Source organism: Schistocerca americana, chromosome X (genome assembly GCF_021461395.2).
Source record: "Schistocerca americana isolate TAMUIC-IGC-003095 chromosome X, iqSchAmer2.1, whole genome shotgun sequence".
NCBI lineage: Eukaryota > Metazoa > Arthropoda > Insecta > Orthoptera > Acrididae > Schistocerca > Schistocerca americana.
In genome coordinates, this window is record NC_060130.1 from 92,155,111 (window position 1) to 92,177,965 (window position 22,855).

Here is a 22,855-nt window from a genome sequence, read left to right on the forward strand (position 1 = left end):
TGCGTCACAGAGAGATTTACTATTGAAATTTCAGGACAGCACTTTCTAGGACAGCACTTTCCAGGAGGAGTCAGACAACATATTACTTCCCCCCACATACATCTCACATATTGACAACGAGGAGAAAATTCAAGAAATTAGAGCCAATACAGAGGCTTACCGACGTTCTTCCCACGCAGTATTCACGAGTGGAACAGGGTTGGAGGGATCAGATAGTGCTACCAAAAGTACCCTCTGGCACACACAATTAGGTGGCATGCGGAGTATGATTTAGATGTAGATGTATGAAAATGCCATCATTTCTAATCCAGATATTGAAGTAATAGTATCAAAACTTTCTGTCTCAGCATCGCTAATTAATAAGCCCTGTAACTGGAACTGTCTCTGCAGTTTCTCACCTGGAAGCATCCATGATGGCTGTGATGTACTAACAATTTGATTCTTAATACAAACTTGAACTTTTAAATCCTTTTACGTTGTAACACTAACAATAACTTTAGGTATAACTTCATACTGTTAAACATAGAAGATATTAAAAAACATTTTTTTACACACAGTTTCCACTTGAAACTAATCACTTTTCTGATGTATCTTACTCAAAAAGTCTTGAAATTATTTAATTGAATCCTTTTCCAACCACAGGTTCTGTTTTTCTTCCAATATTTTAATTTGTATCTCTCTTCTCAAATAAAGATCAACACAAAATGAAGTAATGGATTGATTAAAATGTTGTGGTAAATCTGGTAATATTCTTGGCACTGCTCAGGGCTTCAATAGGTACCCATTCTTAGCAAATTCATGAATATTTCCTCCCCAGTTGCAAGAAACATCTACATTACTTAAAGCTCTTCAAACTGTTTGATGCAGGTAGCTTAATATTTTGAAGGGTTCCATTCTTTTCTTGGAATAGCTATTGCTTTGTTCTCATCAGTTGAAAATCAGAATACAGTCACAAAGCCAGTTTCCATTATGTAGCCTCATAATAGCTGAAACATACAAAGAAACAGCATTTTGAAATCTTCAGCAAATGAAAATTATAATATAATACCATCATACTGTGAAGTCCAAGTTTGTGAATTTTTCTTCACCCTGTACAGTACCTATACACTGCTACCCTTTAAAACTACAACACCTTCAGTATTACTTTAAAGCCACAGGCATGTAAAATAAAAGAATTCTGTTAGCACATGTGAATTACTAACATAGAAAATTAAGTTATATTTGAACTCACCATTTTGCTGTCTCAAGTACTTTACAAGTTGATTTCAATAAGAGCTTACATTTCATTGTTTTTAGAGACTTATTACAATTATCCTGTTTATAGGAGAAATATATCATCACTAGGAGTTATTCTGTGAAAGGTAACATCTCACTGATGTGAAACATGAGCAGTAACCCACAACAAGTAAACGAGCATGTGCTTTAACATGATCATTCAAACAGTGTTGGTGCACTGAAACCATTTCAGCCTGATCTATAGGAGGCCATGGTTCTATGCATTCATCCCCTGCCTCCATTTCCAGTCATTTTACCAGCATATCCTACTCAATTAGAAACACAGCTGCTTGTGAAATCAGTCTTGTGAGATATTACATATCGTCTGCAATCCATGGGCAGCATTTTTGGTGTGCCTGACCCCAGTCCTACTGTACACTTGTTTAAATGACCACAGCCTTATTGAGATGAAAGTCAAACATGACTACCCTGTTGCAGAGCACTCAGTGTTGGCTCACAACTGATGCCTTGACATTTCTAACAATTATTTTATCATAGGGAAAGGATAACAGTCATGTAATAACATAGACTATTACAGAGGGTTTAACAATTGACATCATCATCTATCTCTTTCCACTCTCTTGCCTTCCTCACAACAAAATAAATCACTAGGTTAACAGAGTGATTTATATGTATTTATTAATAACATTATTAACCCTTATCCTGCCATTGTTTTATCATCACCCACATGATTAATGAAGTACCTGTCCTTGTGAACCATATTTGAAATGCGACATATTTTGAATCTCCTATCATTTTACTCTTGACATGTCACCAAGAGAGGCCCTAGGAGCTCTGTCATCAATATTATGCATTTTTTTTTCTATTTTATGTTTACATTGTTTCTTATGAGTGTTATTTTGTAGCATAGAGTTTGCAACTTCGTCACCTGTGAAAGCACAACTGGCAAGTCTGCCCCCTGCTCTGCCTCCTAAACGAAGTCGAACAGCAAGTGTGAAATCGGCAGCAACGCCACCTCCTGTTTCACCGACATTACCTGGCACCTCTCCAGAGCTACATCGTAAGGTGGATGATTGGATTGCCCCATCGTAAGTGAGACATTGTGCTATGTTCATTGATGCTATCTATTTTTGTAATATTCAGAATGAAATGCAGACAGTGATATTTGTTATAAGGGATCATTATGAATCAGTATGGTGGTTTTCTGTTATGCCAAAGATATTATTATTTAAACCTACACTGTTGTTGCTGATAATGTCATGGGACTTAAAGAAATTTGAAGCAGGGCATGGCATACAAATGGAATAGTCGTGAAATGTGAGATAGGCACTGGATGATAAGATACCTCATCAGCATGCCAGTGATAGTATGAAGTGCTTCACATAAAGGGTTTGTGTCATGTTAGTGGAGCAGTACAAGTGTTTCACCATCAGCACATTTTGCTAGTGTGGGCTTTGCTGTGCACTAAAGCCATCTAGTCCTTTGTGCAGTTTATCTTTTGCACTAAGGCAAATATACCTCTTGCTACAATGGACTCATCAATTGAGATCATGTTATGCAAATCACCCAAACATTCTCTTTTCCATTCTGTTTGACATCATTTGTGACTACAGTGGTGGACAGTACATGTAAGGTACTGCAAAAGTAAAAATAACTTCCCGCAGTACTTTATTTAGCATCAAAACAGACAAATGCTCATTGTGGTGGTGTGGGTACCATTTTCTATCGTTAGTAATCTTGGCTGCTCCTATTGTGAATACTTTCTGTAGTATCTAGTACGCCAGGAAAGTTGTAGAATCGAAATTGTTTCCCTTTCTTCAGTACTTGCAGGGAGCCATATTCCAACAGAACAATACTTGTCCACATGTGACAAAGTATACTCAAGATACTACAAAGATAAATGCCACATCCCAAAATACACACTCCTGTATAATAGCATGTCGATTTATGTCAGAGCACCATTGAGAAATGGAATAATCTCTGTTGCTGTAATTCCTGAATAATCCTAAAGCATATGTTATATTTCGTATGTTAAAAGACCTGAAGCAGTAGCCTTCAGTCAACATATTCATCTAAGTGTATTTCAACAATACAGTGATCCTACACAGTGCGAGAAATGTTCAAGATTTCCTTTCAGTGTAACAGACAGCAATTTCTTCTATAATCTGTACGTTCATCAAATGTGTCACCCATTGAATATGTCTAGAACTTCATTGATTGGTGACTTCCCCACAGCTCAACCTGTAAGCAGTCCAGTTCAAATTTACACTGGGTAATTAACTATCTAGACTGCCATTCCTTAACAGTACATGCAGGGCATGTTGGTGAATATTTAGGTACTAATTTTGGATTGTGTAATTTATTTTATTGTTCTGTATGTTTCCTTTCAGTACAATAGGTATTGCAGCTATTAAATGTATCATTTTTGGGTGATTCCTTCAGGGCATTGCAGTTTTTGGCAGAAATGTATTCATCGTATGGCAGTTCAGACCTCATTTAAATGCCTCCTTTACCAATACTTTCCTTACTGATTTTTATGTTTCACTCTTACTGCAAGCTATAGATGTTTCTGTGAATGTAGTACATGCAGGTAGCTTAGTGACAGAATTTGTGTGCACTTCATATACAGCACTCCTAGATTTGTGTGTTGAGGCCAGTGAGGTTTTACAGAGAGGTACAAGCAGCAGGAAGCACACTGCTCAGAGTTATGTTTGATTTTCATGTTTGTCTAGCTTCTCATTAATGCCTTTAAAATATAATAAGCTTTTATATTATTAAGTATTTACTACTACTTGTTGCTCTACTCAAAAAATTTGCAGTCTGTGTGTGATGACAGTGTGATGGAAGCCTTCCAATATCACTCCACTTTATCAGTTTGCATATAGTGTCAGTGCTTCTTTATTCAAGCAGCTTCTCATTTGGGATCACAAGGCTTAATGAATCATGTTTAGTCCCTTGATGACACTAAAACCCAAAATAGCAGGAGTGTCCATCAGATCAGAATAGATACAAAATCAGAGTAACACATCACCAGTTTGTCAAAAAGTTTACAGTTTTAGATAGAGAAGTGATTACTGTTTGAGAAAATACCCTTGTTTTGTACTCACATGATCACTTATATCACTAAAAATTTGATGAATGTTACTCACTTCATCATAATGCCTTATTTCTTGTTATGCTTTCTTCTCCAGTGACCCAGAATCTAATCTGTTATAACTTCAAGTTGAACAAATATATTTCAAGGACGACACAATACATGTAAGTCACAGATCAAGTAAACAAAGTAAGACATGTGTACACTTTAACAGTCAAATCAGAACTGAGTCCGAGTCTAGCGGCCGCTGGCTGGCTGGCAGCTCAGGTGGCGCTGCTGCTGCATGGCTGGCAGACAGCGCCACATGTAGAGGATGCACGCAACTGTGCGGCGGCACTTTGAAAGATCGACGAGTCACACCATAATCTAACTGGACAGCACTTGCATTTGAGTGAAGATGTTACATGGCATTGCAGCCACAATGAAACATGAGCAAGAAGCTATTCCATAAGTAACTTTTAAACTGAGATTGAGTAGACCATTAGGACATAAAGATACTATGGTAGGATATGAATGTCTAATATTGAGCCTCTAAAGTATTTAGTTGATAATGTCAATGCTTTTGCTGGACTTTTGGGTAAGTAATGATGTACCACCATGCTTTTCAGTTAAATTAGCTGTCAGGTTTGTTGTGACTGTTTTTGGGGACTTAAAGAAATTTGAAGTCAAAATTAATTCAAATGGTGAACTGAAACTGCTTAAAAAGCATAACTCCTCTCTCCTTTACAGCATAATATAGGCAGATTGTAATTAAGCAGTTTATCCAACACACAGGTTAAATATCTATACGCAGATATAGGTGACTGATAACAGTATGAATAAATAAGGTTTGGATCTATTCCAGAAATACACCTCCAGAGACTGGAAAACAGCAGTAACAGAAGAAATAAAGACAAATCCAAACTATGAGAATATTGATTTACATAAGATGAAGGTGTAGGAAATACTCTTCCAACAGTCTAGCTTCCATGCTAGAGTCCAGATCCAATGAGGTAAAATAAGCTATGTAGCCTCAGATGAGCCTTGCACCATAAGAGCTGTGGTAAAGGCAGAGGCCCAGTTTTTTTTTGATTGGTTGTTCAATTATCTCTCTGGCTAATCAGATTTAAGTTTTCCATGTTTTCTGTAGATGATTTCAGACAAATGTGAGGATAGACCCATTGATAATGGTGAGACATTAAACCCCAAACTTCCTTTCTTCTTTAAATCATTCAGTACCCTCTCACTAAGAGCCAATTGGCTCAGCATACATGAATTTACAAAATAGGAGAAAATATCAACCTTGAGTATGTGAAGCTGCTTGCTATTCCTTGTACAGCTGAAAACATGACAGTTGGCTTGATGCCATTGATATTTGTTGCAAACATAGGTCTAGGCATGGCATTACCATATGGGGGCCATAGTTTCTAATTTTCAACAGGTCATTTTGTAGGCTGATGACAAGTATTTCCTTTTGGTGTGCATTGGGTTTTCTGTGCAGGCTAGTCTGATTGTGCCTGCTGTAAAACACACTGCTTGGTGATCACTTTCAATCCTTCTTGATGTTCGCTGTTGTCTGGAAACTCCAAGATTACTAAAGCAAAGTAACATACCCATGCATGTGCCAGAGGCTATTGAAACATGGTTTAGTTAACATTTTGAGCTATATAATTTCATTATGAACCCAGTTGAGCATTTGTGGCTAGTGATGGAGAAATATGTCCATTTAAGAATTATGAGAAGCTGTGGACAGTTATTGAAAGAGGAGAGCTAGGTATTTATTTAGAGTTGCCTGTACTGTTGTTCACTAGACACCACATGGAGCTGTTAGGTATAGTAAAGCTATGTAGCATTTTTTATGTCAGTTTAATAAACGCAAATATATCAAAAAACTGGCCCTGTATAAATTTTCATCACAATTTTCTGAATTAAGAGAACATAAGAAAATATTCAAATTAGCGACACAATGCAGTAAGAGATGTAGCTATTACTTATGAACTCGTATTGAGTCTATTCTTCTTCTTCAGATTTTGTTTTCAGAGCTTTTCCGAATAAATAACATGCCAGTTTTGGGTACAGAGAAATATAGAGTTTGATATTTGTAAGGGTACTTAATTGTCAACACAAAGTAAGTTTTTCATAGATTAGTTTAGGAGAAGATAAGGTTGTATGTTAAATATGAATTTAATACCTCTTTACATGTCCATATGTGTTTTATTATTATTGTTATATTATTATTATTATTATTATTATTATTATTATTATTATTATTTATAGACAAGATGATGAAACAAGATGGAAACATGAAGGCAAAACTGGTGGAACAGTTTCATCTGTCTCAAAAATGAGTGATGTTACCCAAGACAGAGAAACTGAACCAAGTCCCTTGGATGAGTTAGATATTACTCAGCACCTCGTGTTTAAAAAACCAGATGAGGATGGTCCAGACATTAGGGGTGGCCATCCTGATGCTCTTATAATTCATGCAACCAAAGCAAACAAGAATGGTATGTTCTTACATTAAATGTTTATTTGAAAGAGAACAAATTTCCCATTGAGTTATTAAGTTCACAATATGATAATGAAATCTGTATTATGGAAAACAGTAAACTCATTAATTGTGGTAGCAACTACAGTACCTTAGCAATCTTGTTTGTGTGATATGAGAGAGTGTAAACAACCCTCTTTCAGATATTCTTCATGAAGCATTGTGTTTGTTATAAATGTTGCATGTGTTTTGAGCTTAAGTATTTGTTGAAGGAGAGTGAAAGTGTAAGTTATGCATGATTTTTGTTTACTTTTTCTCTGTTTTTCCTACTCATATTCAGCTTTGTAATTTACCTCATTTTTAATTTCTGTGTGCCATAATTAAGGAAATTACTGCTAATTGTGCTGACAGAATAATTCTATGCATATGTTATTTTGCATATCAATAGAGATATATCTCTTATCCTTAAGTTAGCTCAATATTTATGCATTTGATATTCGTAATTTCTTCATATTATCATTAAATAGTCCTGTGAATAAAGAATATCACTCACCTCACAAGAGATAAAAACAAACTGAATAGTACTATACAATTTTCAGATATACATGATTTCAGCGTGTGACCCCCCTCCCCCTCCCCCTTCCCCTTCCCCCCCCCTCCCCCCCCCTCCACAAAACACACACACACACACACACACACACACACACACACTCTTTCTCTCTCTCTCTCTCTCTCTCTCTCTCTCTCTCTCTCTCTCTCTCTCTACTAAAATACTAAAACAGCCTGAAATTTATTACTACATGTTGCTGCCCATGATGTAAATAGATATATAATTATGACATGGAATATATTTGCTATTATCTGGAAGTGGAGGAAGCTGTCTTGTGCAGTGCTTGTTTTGTGACTGTATACACTGGTACCCCACACTGATACCTCCCATGAAATAAAATCAGAACCGCAGATTTTCAGACAAATGGCACAATAGAACTTTTGCCGCGATTCATACAAAACCGTTGTATTTGAACTTTAAAATGCTCATTAAAGCATTAATACAAAGTTTTAAGAAGTACGAATTCCAAAAACATCCCCCTAAAGGTCACAGCACAAGAACCTATTTTTTAACAAATCAAGCACTGATCTTCTTGGAATAATTTATAGTTCTGATTCCTCTTGCATAAGGAAGAACTGTACCTGAGCGTGGTTAGTTTTACAAATGTATTTACATATAAATAAATGTGTGTGTGTGTGTGTGTGTGTGTGTGTGTGTGTGTGTGTGTGCGCGCGCGCGCTCGGGAGAGAGAGAGAGAGAGAGTGTGTCTCACATGCAGTCCCACGTGTTTGTGTTAGAGCAAACAAAAATACTTAGTATTCCTTTTTATTCATGCTTCATTTTGTCCAGAGGAGAATGAAACAGGTACGTACACAAATTTCATTTCTCTCATCCTGAGGGAAAATGTGAAGTGTGTGGTTATCTTTGTTGATAAAATTATTACTGTTAAATCTTTGAGAGTAACTGAATTGTGGTCTAGTTCTAAGGCAGCTGTTCAAGCACTATCAGATCTAATTTGTGATGGGATCTCTGAATTCCAACTGTTATAAATGATGGAAGGGTCTTCATCATCATCTCCTGTGGTCATAAATTTTTGTTGGTCCAGTGAATTCAGGCATTAAAAACAATGCCCTGGGATGTGAAAGTCAGACCAGGCAGCTACCAGCAGGAAAATGTATTTTACGTTTGAAGTGACCTGATAAGGGCTCACTAAGCAAGAACAGACTCTCAGGTAGAAATACAGGTTGTCTGTCAAAAAAGTCATAATGGACATTATCTCTGGTGTTTGGGCAGATATTTGCAATTTTGCTTCTCTAATGTCTGGATGGGCAATGTTTCATGTAATGCCTAGTGCCAACAGAAACCACCAGTTTGTTTCATGTTACAAACAAAATTATTTTTGAAGCAGAATTTTATATACTCATTCCATAGAGAAGACCCAAATTAGTCTAGTGCAATACTTGGTTTATCAATATGTATTAACAAGGACAGTAAAACAGGAAGAATAACCTATACTCCAGCTGCTCAGTGGCAGCAGTCAGTGGAGGCCACGGCAGCATGTGAGATGCTGCTGGATTACTGGTTATTCTTCATGTTTTAATACTCCTGTTAATACAGTCTGATAATCCAAAACAGGAAATAAGTCAGGAATCAGTTGCAACTCGATCTATACTGTATTGCAGATCTAGATTTCAGCTAGAGAATAGCTATTGTCAGTGCATATGAAGTGAGTCGTGTAGACTCGAAATGCTTACAACTGCACGTGTTATTACACCACCACCTTGGTGTTATGACCAGGCAAAAGTACAGTTGTCTGTCCATAAATTTGGTTTCTTTGTTTGCTCAGTGAGGTGGCACATTAAACTAGAACTAATGAAATACAGTAAAGCTTCATTTATACATTTTTCACTTATACGTTTTTCTCACCTACACTTTTTTTTCTTCATGTCCCAGCGAAATAGCCACAGTGTGCACAAGTTGTGATGCAGTGTTTCAGAGTGGGTTGCTGGGAAGTGGGCCAATATTAGACTATAATAAAATTTGGTAGTGTAATAAGGAACTTTCTCAAAGTTCGGCATTGGTAAAATTTTCCTTGATCAAATCTAGTGACTTGCCTTAGATTTGGTCAGAGGAAGCATTCGTCTTATGTTTACTGCATGAAAAAATCAACCACTTGGAGTGCTAGTATCGCTGCAGCTGTCTGACACTCAATGTTTATCAGTATGACTCCCAAATTTACATGGTGCATCATATATATAACTAAATTGATAGAAATATTTGAGGGAGATGAAGTACTGTGTAGCTTATGACATCCCGAATACGAAAACAGAATAAAAAGTTAGAACTATAAAAAAATTGCAGATGCTGTTAGCCATGAAGTACGGCCAGGATATACCCCCAGGAATATAAAGGAGAAAATGTACAACTTCTTTGGAAATAAAAATTTTTCATGACTGCAGTACGTATTAAATTTATTTGCCTTCACATAATCCTGCTTCAGTGCCTTATAAATAGCTTCAAACAATTCTGGTATTATTTTCATCAATGTGCACTGCAGCATTAGAGCACTATACTGGTACTGTAAGCTAGAGTAGTAGAAATCATAGTATTGTGGTAATTCTGTCTTTTGCAGATGAAGCATTTCTGAGGAAAGTGTTCAACTTCATAATATGAGGAGCCACTTTCTTGAGCACATATTGAAATTTACTCTCGTCTGTTCCCAAAGGGATTTTCATGTGACTTTACGTCCTCGACGTGCAGCTCCCATTGCAAATTTTGTTGTATATCTTTCGCGTCTCGCTGTGAAGTCCACGGTTTCGCTCAATTATGTTTCCTTTTCTTCTGCTTCTCTTGCAAATGCAATGACAATGCAGTTGCAGTGCACGCAACTGCAGACCAGGTATAATTTTACTTACGGTATCGGTGGCGTGTTGATGTTGGCAGTGAGCATTCATTGCTGGGAATTCATTTCACCATGAAGTAAAAAGTTAAATCTGTTCTTGCTCTGTGGTTGACAGATTCTTGTACGTACCCATGTCCGCTCAGTAAATTAGTTTTACTCATAAAATGAAAGTTCATAACAAAACATTTGCATTACATGAAGATGGTGTTGCCAATGCCAGAACACTACACTGTTGATGCTGTAAGTAAAACTGAACTGCAGTTAATAGTATTAAGTTGTCATTGACCATTATCAAGGAACTTTGATGAAATATTTGATGACAATGTAATACCCCCTTTTGTACCACATCAAAGATCATTGTCAAAGAAAATTTGATAGTGTAATACCAGTCTAAGCTCCATCTATTAACATGGCATCATTTTGCCAACTAGAAAATCACTTTGTTGTGAGCATGCGAATCCAACTAACACTTAATTTTTAATGTGACAGACTTGAGATTGTTTTATAGATTGACAGATACGCAACAACAGTATAAACTGCAATAATAGAGTTGTCACAAAAACCAGATGTTATGCAGAGATGGTACAGGTTGGTAGTAGGTGTAGCACTCATTTGTTTTCTTGAAATTACACAACTTCTGCCGAACTAGGGCACAACTGGACAAGAAGTGTTATGTGTCACTCAGGAATCCCAAAGCACATCACACCTCATACTATATTTCTAATAATTTTATGAACTGGTAACATGAGTGGAAGAAAAAAGCTGCAAATTTTGGGAACTGTGAAGGAAAACAGTAATCAAAAGCGAGTGGGTATTGCCAAGGAATTAGGAATTTCTGTATCTACTTTAAATTCTATAGTAGCAAAGGCAAAGGAAATTGAAGATAGTGCACATGTGTTCGGAATTTCTACTAGTAAGCGGACACACATTCAGGGTGGGAAATGTGAAGATGTGGAAGATTGTTTGTTGCAGTAGTTCAGGAAACATAGAGCAGAAGGCATTTCTATTAGCTGCCCAATGCTTTGTTAAAAAGCAAATGAATTTGCAATTCGACTCTGTGTGGAAAATTTCAGTGCTTCATCAGGTTGGCTGCACAAATTTAAGGTAAGACATGGCATCAGCTGTCAGAATGTATATGGCAAAAGCAAAAGTGTCGATCCCAAGACAGTGAGAGATTGGAAGGAAACCTGTTTGAAAGAACTGATATCCCAATATGCTCCTAAAACATTTTCAATGCAGATGAGACGGGCTTGTTTTACAATGTAATGCCTGACCACACAATGGCATACAAAGGTGAGAACTGCCATGGAGTATACAACGTGTAACAGTGTTGTTGTGTGCTAACACTGATGGGAGTGAGAAGCTCCCCCCACTTATGATCAGGAAATTTGCCAAGCCCCATTGTTTTAAGAACATTGTCACGTTTTCCACAAAATACACTAGTAACAAGAAATTGTGGATGGCAGGAAGATGTTATTGTTCGTAGACAGAAATGTGACTGTGGAATTCTTTCCAGCGAATTGCATGAGTGAGCTCCAGCCACTTGGCCTCGCAGTAATACATAATTTCAAGTTTATTTATCGCAAAATGCTCATTCGACATGCCGTCATGTGTGTAAACATTGAAAAAAAGGAAGAAATGAAAATAAACATTTTACAGGTAAGATTTTTACTTGCTATTTATTTCATGTTGTGCTACCGGAGCCAAAGAGCACTTTGAGAAGTTATTAATGAATTTGTTTCTTCTGATAGGCAATGCAGTACATTGCAGCCTCATGTCACAGTGTTTCAAACGATACCATTTGGGAGTTTCCGAAAAGCTGGATTTGGAAATGAAGTCCACGATCATGGTGGAAATGATCATACTGCCGATATTTCACCTAATGATGAAGAATGGAATCAAATTCGAGAGCAGCCATCATTTGAGGATTATGTGAACATTGATGAAAACCTCGTCACTACAGAACCTGTGACTATTGCTGAGATAGTTCGATGTGCATTGCGAGGCCTGGACGAGGAAGAAACTGACGATGAGGATGATACAGAAGAGCCTCAGCATTCCTCCGTGTCATTTCACGATGCAGTAAATGCATTAGAAATAATTAAACAATTTGTGACGTGTCACAGAGTTATCCTGGTTTGGGAGTACAGTGTATGTTATTGGCGCGTCAGTGATAAAACGAGCATAAAGATAGTATGGTGCTATATTTCATATATACGTTTTTCACTCATACTTTTTTTTTCTGTAGTCCATTGAAAAATGTATAAACGAAGTTTTACTGTATTAGTTCACTTTGTTACACAAATAAATAAAACCTTTACCTAACTTTGATACAGATCTTTGCCACAGGAGTACTGGATAATTTACAATCTCATGGACTAGCAAAGCATCACATGATGCATGGATTAAGAAACTTTTCTCTTGCAGTACAGTGTTCCACATTTAAATGAACAAGTCCATTTGATACTAAACTATCATGTTAGTCCTACACTATGATGTCGACTCCTTTAGATGATGTCATGAACTGGAGCACAGCTCTTGCTAACTTGACACTATATTGACATCAGCATGAGGGCACTGCTGTGCTATGCCTGTGGTATCAATTCACATTGCCAACTTTGATGCGGCAAAGTAAGCTCCTTACAATACCACATGTAGTATGTACGTAGTTTAATTCAAATTCCCACGCAAGTTTTTCAAGCTATGTAACATGCAGTTGTAAGCCTTTTTGATTCTACATGACTCACTTCAAATGTCTTGATGATAGCTATTCGACAGCTGAGATCTAGATCTACAATAAAGTACAGATCGAGTTGCCACTGACTGCTGACTTCCTTCCCGTTTTGGATTACATCGTAGCCATGGAGAACAATGATTCTAATGGAATCCAACCAGATGACATATCAATAAAGAAAATATTGCACTAGACTAATTTGGGACCGCTCTACTGAATGGACGTGTAAAATTCCACTGAAAAATAATTTATTTATTTTTTATGAAATGGAAAATAAACTGATGTTTTTTGTTGACACTAGGTGTTGTATGAAACATGTGATGAGTAATATTTGTTTGGGCTGTACCCATCTGCTCATTGCAAAAACAAAACTGCAAATATCTGCTGAACTACCAGAGAAAATGCCCCTGGTGACCCTTAAGAGATACACTTGGTGTAATAATGACATTATTTGGTATTACATAAGAGGTACTTCTGATAAAACCACAAGTTTTGTAGTTATTCATTCACAGAGACACAACAAGACTTCTTGGTTCAGTCGAAACTGGAAATCTCCTTATGTCTTCGTAATTAATGACAAGTCTGAAATAGAAGTTCATATGAAACACTATCACTTAATTTGCTTTGGGGGAGGGTCTGCCTTGAGCAAAACACAGTTTTAATTAAATCTCCCCCCCCCCCCCAACATGTCTTTATGAAGTTTCAGCATCATCAGTGGGTGTTTTGTTATCTTCTTGTTACAACATGCTGAGCATTTGCTGGATTTTGTGGAATTTAATGCAGTTGTTTTGTTTCACAGTTTATCATTTTTGCTGGTTTCCCCATTATCTTCACTGTGAAGGCCTGCACTTTTCATGTCACTGTTCACAGACATTAAATTACACAATATCCAGGAAATCCACATGATGTGGTAGCAAGAAGATAACAAAAAATCCACAGATGATGCTGAAACTTCAGTGAAACATGTCTGGGAAATAAAGACAGTGTTTCGTTCAAGGTGGACACCTCTCCAAAAACAAATCTGTCTGTAAGCAAACATGGACAGAGGAGCATCAACATCAGGATGACAGTCACTTGAGTGTAGCAGTATAAATCCTATGCCCTGATGGACCACAATTTGGATAGCAGTCCGGAAATCACACTCACCAAAATGTTTAAGTAACAGTGGATATCACATCCTGGCGTCTGAGGCCTGAGAGACAAATTTCTGTGACTGTGTCTCATTGTACAAGGGTTGGAACTTTAATAGTGGCAACTATTTGTTTTCAATTTACACAAAACAGATACATGTTTTAGTCCTTCAAAGTAGTCACCAGCACAGTGTGTAACCAACTGGCAGTGACGTGGAAGTTGTAATATATCCTTAGCAGCACCAGTTGTGTGTCTATTGCCTGACAAATCTCTGTAACAATTCTGAAGCAAATGCTTCCCTCCTTCATCTTAGGAATCAAGTTGGAGTCTCAAAGGGTTAAGTCTGGGGAGTTTGGTGGATGGTACATCACTTTGCAGCCCCAATGATCGAACAAATCAGTCACAACTTGCACCGTATGCACCTAAGCATTGCCCTGCAAATTTATGCATGGGTCCTGCAGAAAGTACTGCCTCTTCTTTCTGTAAGCTTTTATTCTTTGAACACAAACTGTGATCAATATGATTTGTCCAATATGTGCATTGACTCTCTGCAACAACATTGAAGACTGTCACCTCTCTTATCAGTTACTTGAAGTTTTTTAGTGGTCATACCACATGATTTCTTCAGTTTTTTGTTGTTTACCTACACTTTAACTCCACTGTCAGACTGGCAAAAAAATAATGTCAATAGAATACCACAAAAAAGTAAATAATGTTGTATCAGTACCAAAAATTGTTGTGATTGTAGATACTGTGGGTTATTTTCTCATAAAATATGATCTAGATTTGTCACATTTTTCTGTCACACAAATCTGATGATACAGGAAGGGCTCAGGGAGTAATGCTTGCCACACCTACGGCATGGATAAGCCATGCATACCTCCAGAGTTGTGCCAGATAATCAGTACCTCAGGGTGGTTGAGTTAAGGTTTAGTGAACCCAGGTTTTCGGGGCAGGAGGCTGATGAGTGCTGCCATTACTCTGTGCCTGCTTCAGCATCCACTGTGTGGTGTAATGGTGGTATACTGTGTATCACAGGGAACAGGGATCTTGACTTGACAGCACATATTTTGTCAAAGGAACAAAGCTCTGTAAAAAATAACCTCAATCTCAAGGTTTGCTACAAGCCAGTGAGGTGGATGGCTGTTGAGGCAAAACAACTTATGGGAACCCTGCCTCACCACAGCTGTGTAAGGCTTACCGGGGCAAGTGGGGCTCTTCTGAATGGACTTCTATACACCTAGGTCCTTTTGGTAACACCATGGTAAATTCAACAGATAAAAACCCTCCTAATGTGATTGGTGTACCATCTGGTAGCAGTAACATCTACACAACAAAAAGGACTTTAGATATTCCACTGTGAACTTTAGCTCTAAAATAATACCGGTGAGTAGATATCCCCCCGAGAATTTCAGCTCTAAAATAATATCAATGAGTAACAAGACACTTAAAGTGTCTCAGAATTTGTTTTTGGTTATTGAAAGACACTAGAGAAGGTTTGTCAAAAGTTTCGCCGTTCGGTATATGTAAAGGGTTATAGTCACATGTGTTAGTATGTCACTTTTGGGATTCAGTCAGGTGCACTGGCCCCGGATCAAATCTGCCCGGCGAATTGATGATGAGGGCCAGTGTACTACCACCCTGAATATGATTTTTAGGCAGTTTCCCACCCCGACTAGGTGAACACTGGGCTGGTATCAAAAGTCCTGCCTCAGTTACACGATTCATAAACATTTAGAACACATTCGCACTCTTTCCCGTGACTAACACTACACACAGACAGTTGGGGTACACGTATTCTCTCCTCAGGAGTAATGAGGTGGCAACAGGATGGGCATATGTCCTCCCCATAAATTAACTGCCCCCAACTGCAGGTGCACTGAAACCTGTCGAGCACATCAGGAATGGAACACACTTAGTGGAAATAGTTACAACATGTCAAACTGAACAGATACATAAAGCACCATTAACATTCTATAGATGAGAAGGAAGAATGGAAAGATGTAGACATGATAGAAGTAAAAAACATAATGAAGCGAATGATTGACAAATTAGAGAAGATGGCGGCATTTGTTGTAACCTTCAATTCACCCACACTGCCTGAGCACATTACAGCAGGATCCACCCAGCTGAAGGTGAGCCTATATGAGCCTAACTCAAAGCTCTATTTCAAGTTGCAGCACTGCAAACACACCACCAAACATGCAGTGGACAGCAGCTTATGTGGCCAAACTGAACATGAAGAAGATGGGAACCGTTGTGCAGTTCTTTTTTTGTGTGTGTGTCAATTGCAATGTTCACCACACTCTTAGGAACTGTGGCAGTCAAGTATTCTTGGTTGAAAAGAAAATTCAGGATATAAAAGTTTCAAGGAGGATATTGTCTTTGGAATCTAAAACAATATAAGTGGCTCAGGAACCGTCAATGTTTACAACAATCTTTGCTTCAGTGGTCAGAACAGCATTTCAGAAGAGAGATTCCTCAACACAGAACCGGTGGAAGCTGCCATAGACACGTTCACATACAAGTGTTCTTGTAATTGTGTAGTTGCAATAAGCAATAAGCAAGGATCACAGATGAAAATAAATAGTCTGAAGCTACCACATCGCACTCATCTTGCACGGTGAATGTAATGATGTTACAGCTTCAGAGGTGGAGTAATAGCCATCTTTGTAGATGTTGCGCACCGCTCCTTGTCTCTCCCTGTTAACACCAGCCAGAAAGTAGTTACTATTACAGTGTATGTGCAGCATAGAGTTACTGTGTGTTCCTTCTGCCTGCTTCACCATGAACCAGTTGACAAAGTGAATCCACTAACATTATCATAGAATTATTCTTGAAGAATGAAGTTTGTCAAGATTGCTAATAATTCTTTTTATGACTATTAGCGGTTCCTACAAATCTATGCTGTCATCATTGGATCTTGTGACATTATTAGGTGTAAATGCTTTTTACAACACTGAAAGTCACATAGTGATGTGTTAAATTTCAATAAAAAGTAGCAGGAAACATCAGTGTGAAACAAAGAAAATACCACACAATCAAAACATACAGCATGTTGTGCTGATGTTCTAGCATACATATATACTTATTATATAACTCTCTCAGCCTCTTCTCTTCTTAGGAGTTTTCATGCACACCATGTGCTATGGGGCTCTTCCACAACCTACCTTGGTGTTGAGTTGTTGCTGGTTTCTCATTGGCATAATATTTGTGTCTTCAGAATATGGGACAGAGCATATATCATAGTTCTGTCACAGTATTATTCCCTACCATTGATTTTTCATTATGCTTTCCAGCTCTCACACACACTTCTCTGTGAGGAGTGATTTATGCTGTAGTGACAACTTGCAGTCTGGTAACATCTAACAGAAAGAGCAATCCCTGAAAGACATCTGCCAAGATGAGTGCTCAGTAAGGCAAACTGGATACCCAGGAATGAATCAACCATGACACAAGCATTATCCAGCATGCCACTGATGCATCCATGCCTAAGTATTCAGGACAGGTGAAAAGACAGCTTGTTCCCTGTTAGAGTGAAGAGTACCACCCTAAAAGCAGAGACAGCTGTGCAACACTGCAAAAGTTCAAGTGGAGACCTTCACATAAGAACCTAAAATCTTTCAGGTCATGAAAGAAAAACATTGTCATATTATAAAAGAGCAAGAAGGGATCATGCTACGCAATCCAGAACTCCATAAATCGTTCCACTAAGTAGTCAGTTATATGGGAGGCCATCAGGAGAACCCAAACAAAGGAGTAAGGTGCACAATTTTTGTTGTAGTGGAAAATGATATTCTCCAGACCAACAATGGAAACATTGCCCAGACTGCGGCAAAACATTTCACTCACATAATCACTATTTCTAGACAAAATCCAGCTTTCCATCAACATTGAGCTGTTGCTGTGAGAGGGGTGACGTTGACTTCAATTCCACCAACTTGGATGTTAACAACCTCTTTATCTCAATGTGGGATTCAGCTTTGTCTCTGGCATGCGGCACACCACCATGTTCCAACAGCATCCATTACAGCATGCTGTAGCACCTCAGTGGAATCACTAAAAGAGTCCATCTCGATGTGTTGTGTTTTATTTTTGAAACAGGACAATTCACCACATTGTGGGAGGAAACAGTTTTAATTCCCCTCCTCAAACTTGGGAAGGATCATACAGGCTTGATTACCTATTATAGTTTTATCCTCACCAGCCGCGTGGAAAAGACCTCGGAGCACACAATCGACCACTGCCTTGTCTGTGTCTTAGAATCCAGGCATCTTGTCAGTATGGATTCAAGAGATATAACTCTAATATTGAAAAGCTGACTCTTTAAGAGGTGGCAGTACAACAGGCTGCCCTGTACAAACTCCACCTAATGAGTATCTTTATCGATGTCAAGGTGATCTAAAGTTCTACATGGAGTCATAATATACCCTTCACCAGCTTGACACATTGGGCATTTTGAGGACATTTTCCAGTTTTACTGTGGCCATTCCTGTCACTATGTTATTTCAGATGGAGAGTTAGGTATGTCCTATAAGCCTGTTTTGTATAAGAGAATGGTTTCCCTCAAGGTAGTCTTAAGTGTGACCCTTTTTTTTAATAGCTATTAATGGTATTGCAACCATAAAAAGGAGCCCCATACAGGGTGATTATAATTAAAGTTCCAGTTTCAAAATGCTGCTGTACAAAGGGAATCACTACTCAGAATGATGTCAAATTTGAATGGGATATCATCGAAGAAGGAGAAAAGTTATGGAAACAAAAGAAATTAAACAATAACTTTTTCACTAGATTTCACTGTAAGCAGCAGAATATGCTAAATAAAAGCTGTGGGATACATGACTGTTCCTCAGTTTGCATCTGAGACACTCGGCATGGGTGTCTCAAAGCAGCATTGCACACTGCTGGTAAAGCTCTTTTACAAGAACGATGACTTTGTGCTAATAACTGTGCAGAAGTTGTGGACACTCATGGTTATGAAAAAAGGCATTAGTCTGATGTCTGCTAAGGGTCTGGAGAAAATGATTACAAAATTCAAAAAGACAGGTTCTTTTGAAGTGCAATGTGGCAGAGGGAGGTAAACACTTGGCCTGATGTCAGTAGACGACTTGGCCACAGCATTGCAGAGGAGTCAAGCGGTAGTGTGCAAATATGCAGTGCGTGGGGAATTTCTTGAACTTTGGGCATGCCTGTGAGCATGGCACATACAATTCTGTGTTACAATCTGCATTGCTATCCATAAAAATATTACCGATGTTCTGGTGTTGCTTAATGCTGACTTGCCAATAAGACACCTGTTTACTCAAGAATTTCTTGCTCACATGGAAGTGAACAATGAATGGCTGTGGAACATTCTGTGGACAGATGAAGTCCATTTCCATCTCCAAGGACATATTAATATGTGGAATTGCAGAATATGAGCAATGGAAAATCCACTCGCATGTCAACTGGTACCACTACATTTTCCAAAGGTAACTGTGTGGTGTGGGTTGACAGCACCGTATATTGTAGGCCATATTTTTTCGAAGGGATGTGTCCTGCAGGTCCTGTTACCTGTACTGTCACTGGAAAACACTATTAGTGTCTCTTGTGTACCAGATTCATTTCAACCCGTCAGCAGCAGGTCTGTGTGAGTAGTAGGGTCATTTTTATGCAAGATGGCACTCCTCTCCACATTGTACAGCCAGGGAAGGAGCTGCTACAGAGGCATTTTGGAAATGTTTGACTTATCAGCTGACACTGCCCCACGGCCTAGGTGTCCAGATTACCTGATCTTAATCTGCTTGACTTCTGACTGTGGATTATCTGAAAGAAACTGTGTTCTGATTGCAAATATAGCTGAAAGGAAGGCAAAGCATTGTGCATCGCACTCTGAATGTGGCTCCTGAGACAGTCTGATCAGTTGTGGAACTTGCCATTTCTTGATTTCATCTTTTGGCAGAAAACAGTGGACAGCATATGAACATGTCTTGTTCCAGTCTCACAACAGTTAAAAACACATTTCATTGCTTTTTATGCAGTTTTTGGCCTTGGGACAATTTAAAACCAGTCTGATGTGGTAAGACCTTGCTGTGGTGAATGGGCTTACTTAACTAATAATGTCACAACTGTTGATTGCCACACTTATATGGTCATCCACATTGATCAGTATAGTTGATTCAATGTGCAACTCACACCGTAGCAGTCGTACTGCAATTATGAATTGTAGCTGAACCCATTTACATTGTGACATTTACATCACCTTCTAGTGGGAAGATTTCGGTAATTTTTTTTTTTTTTCAACCAGTAATGTTTCTCCCTTCTTCAATAATGTTCTGTTCAAATTTGATGTCATTCTGTGCTGCAGTTCTTTTTTACAACATTTTGATTCTGAAACTTTAATTATAATCACGCTGCACAATGTTACTTATTTGTCAAACATTTTTCAATTTTCTACTGTTCTCCAGACTTCCAGCAATCAACAGCACTTGTATCTAGCTGTTAAAAGACTGGAGAAATGGGCAGACAAACAGGGTATGAATTTTATACTGAAGAGGCTGTGTGTGGTTTTCCACCATTCAAATTACGTTTTTGATCATCCAGAAATTAAAATTAGGAACATCTGAGGGATCTGAAAGCATGGTCTCTCAAAGTGTTTTAAAATGTATAAGCCACAAGACATAGGGCGCAGGCAGACCATATCTGCTGCAATTTTATAGAGTATTTGTACAATCACAGCTCAGTAACGGTTGTACAGAACCATCTTACTTGAATATTATTAATGCAGTTCACCGTGTGGATATCAGGCTGGTCACGGGAGCGTGTATGAATTGCAATATCTAATAGTGTGATAGTTGTTTGAGATCTCGTCCCAACCACAGTTACCTGTGTACCATTCAATTAGTATGCCACACATGAAAGCAGCATTTTAATAACCATATGTAAGCAATGACCCCATTTGGGATTCTTGCATAGAGCTACCTTTTACAAATTAATGAGGCAGATATTGATGCTTGGCACCAAGGTTGTAGTAAATTACCACCATGGTCCTTTAAGAAGCCCAGAGTTATTTTAGACTTGAATAATTTTAAAAAAGATATCATATCTAGTATTGTGTTCAGAGCTACCACCATTTTATTCCAGTGTATACTGTTGGGTCTAAGCAGGAAGGGCCCTTTTGGCTGTTCATTCATTTTCCCTCACCGTGTCTTCAGAATTTTTCTTTCGAATGAATGTACAGTCTACACTCTACAACTGTATGCTATTCTGAAGGCAATGGAACAGATGAAATGTGACAGAGAAGTTTATCATCTATTCCAATTTCCTCAGTGCCTTCCACGTGGTTTCACTGGTGAACCAAGTAGAGAAAATATTGCAGATTATGTAGTACAACTTTATCGATCTAGCTGACCAAGGAATGTATCAGCATTCTACTGGGTACGAAGTCATGTCAGAATCCTGGGAAATGAGGAAGATGACAATGCAACTTAGCAAGCTTGTCAGGGACTCATTAGAAAACAAAAATGTACTTGTCTCCCTGTGGACCATTTCCTTGCAGAAAACCAGAGGTCGTAAATTGTTGGGAGGAAGAGTGGCTGTGACAAAAAGTAAGTTGCTGTGTGTGAAATCAACTTTCCGGTCATGATGATCCTCCATTCTGTCTTGGTGATTGGGTGAAATGACATTGACCTGTTTTATGTAGGTTTCTCTCCTCTGACCTATGACTTTTTACTCTGATGAGAGGGCCCACCAGTTTGTGGAGCCTGTGGAGATGTTATTTCAGTATGTCACATTTTAACTGAATGTGTTGTATATTTTCAATAGATGACAGTAGTAAATTTTAAGTGGTCCTCTGCCCTCTATTTTACCACCACATTACCCACTTACACCGTAGCTTGCTGTTGCACTGTTTGTATTTGGTTAACTAGTGAAAGACATTTAATATTATTAAGTCTTTGGGCATTCCATTTTGTGCCATTATAACTGCAGAAAATATATCAAGTTGTTCTGAAGACTTGTTTTCCATATTTAAGGTTGCATGATCTTATTTAATGGCGTTACAGATGGAAAGAAAATGATATTTTTGTGAGGCTGAGAAAAAAATAGCAATAGTGAGATAACAGGATTAATAAACAATGTGTTCTTCATGTTGTTAAAAAATTTAGCTACTGCAGCAACATCTGAAACATACCCCTTATACCAGTAGTTACCAAAAGTAGATTTAAACATCACTTGAAAGTTGAGAATTCCACTATTAATGGTTTCTTTGAATCATAATCTTTTGGCCGAAGCACAGGACTAAACTGCATACATATAGTGGAATTATTAGTATATAATAATCACTCAGTCACATTGTAATTAACAATTTTCTTTTTGAGATAGATATGGCTGATACTATAAATCTACTCTGTTTTTAATTTCACAGATTTCTTGTACCAAGAAGCATTCTTGACCACATATCGAACGTTCCTTTCACCACTGGAGCTGGTTTGCAAGTTGTGTCATAGGCACCAGCGGTTTAGTTGTTCCTCAGACTTGACCAAACAGCGAGCAGCTCGTGAAGCTTTCTCACTTCTAGTCAGAGTTGTCAGTGACTTGACGTAAGTTTCTGATATTATAGCACATTTATTTACTTAGTTTGTCTTACTGCAAAAAATAAGTGTTGAATCTGTTGAATGCAAATACAAATTTGTGTAAAAATTTTATTATGTGTCATTGAATATTCATAAGTAAAAACAAAATAATGAATGACAAAAATAGAA

General features: G+C 38.0%; 1 protein-coding gene across 1 annotated transcript in view; it reads left to right on the top strand.

The window, feature by feature from the left end:
* Positions 1–22,855, top strand: part of LOC124554975 (guanine nucleotide-releasing factor 2) — a 364,194-nt gene that overhangs the window by 290,342 nt on the left and 50,997 nt on the right. The window contains exons 11-13 of the mRNA XM_047128714.1: positions 2,142–2,324; positions 6,587–6,816; positions 22,519–22,693. Of these exons, the coding sequence (XP_046984670.1) occupies positions 2,142–2,324; positions 6,587–6,816; positions 22,519–22,693 (588 nt within the window). The remainder of the gene's footprint in view (positions 1–2,141; positions 2,325–6,586; positions 6,817–22,518; positions 22,694–22,855) is intronic.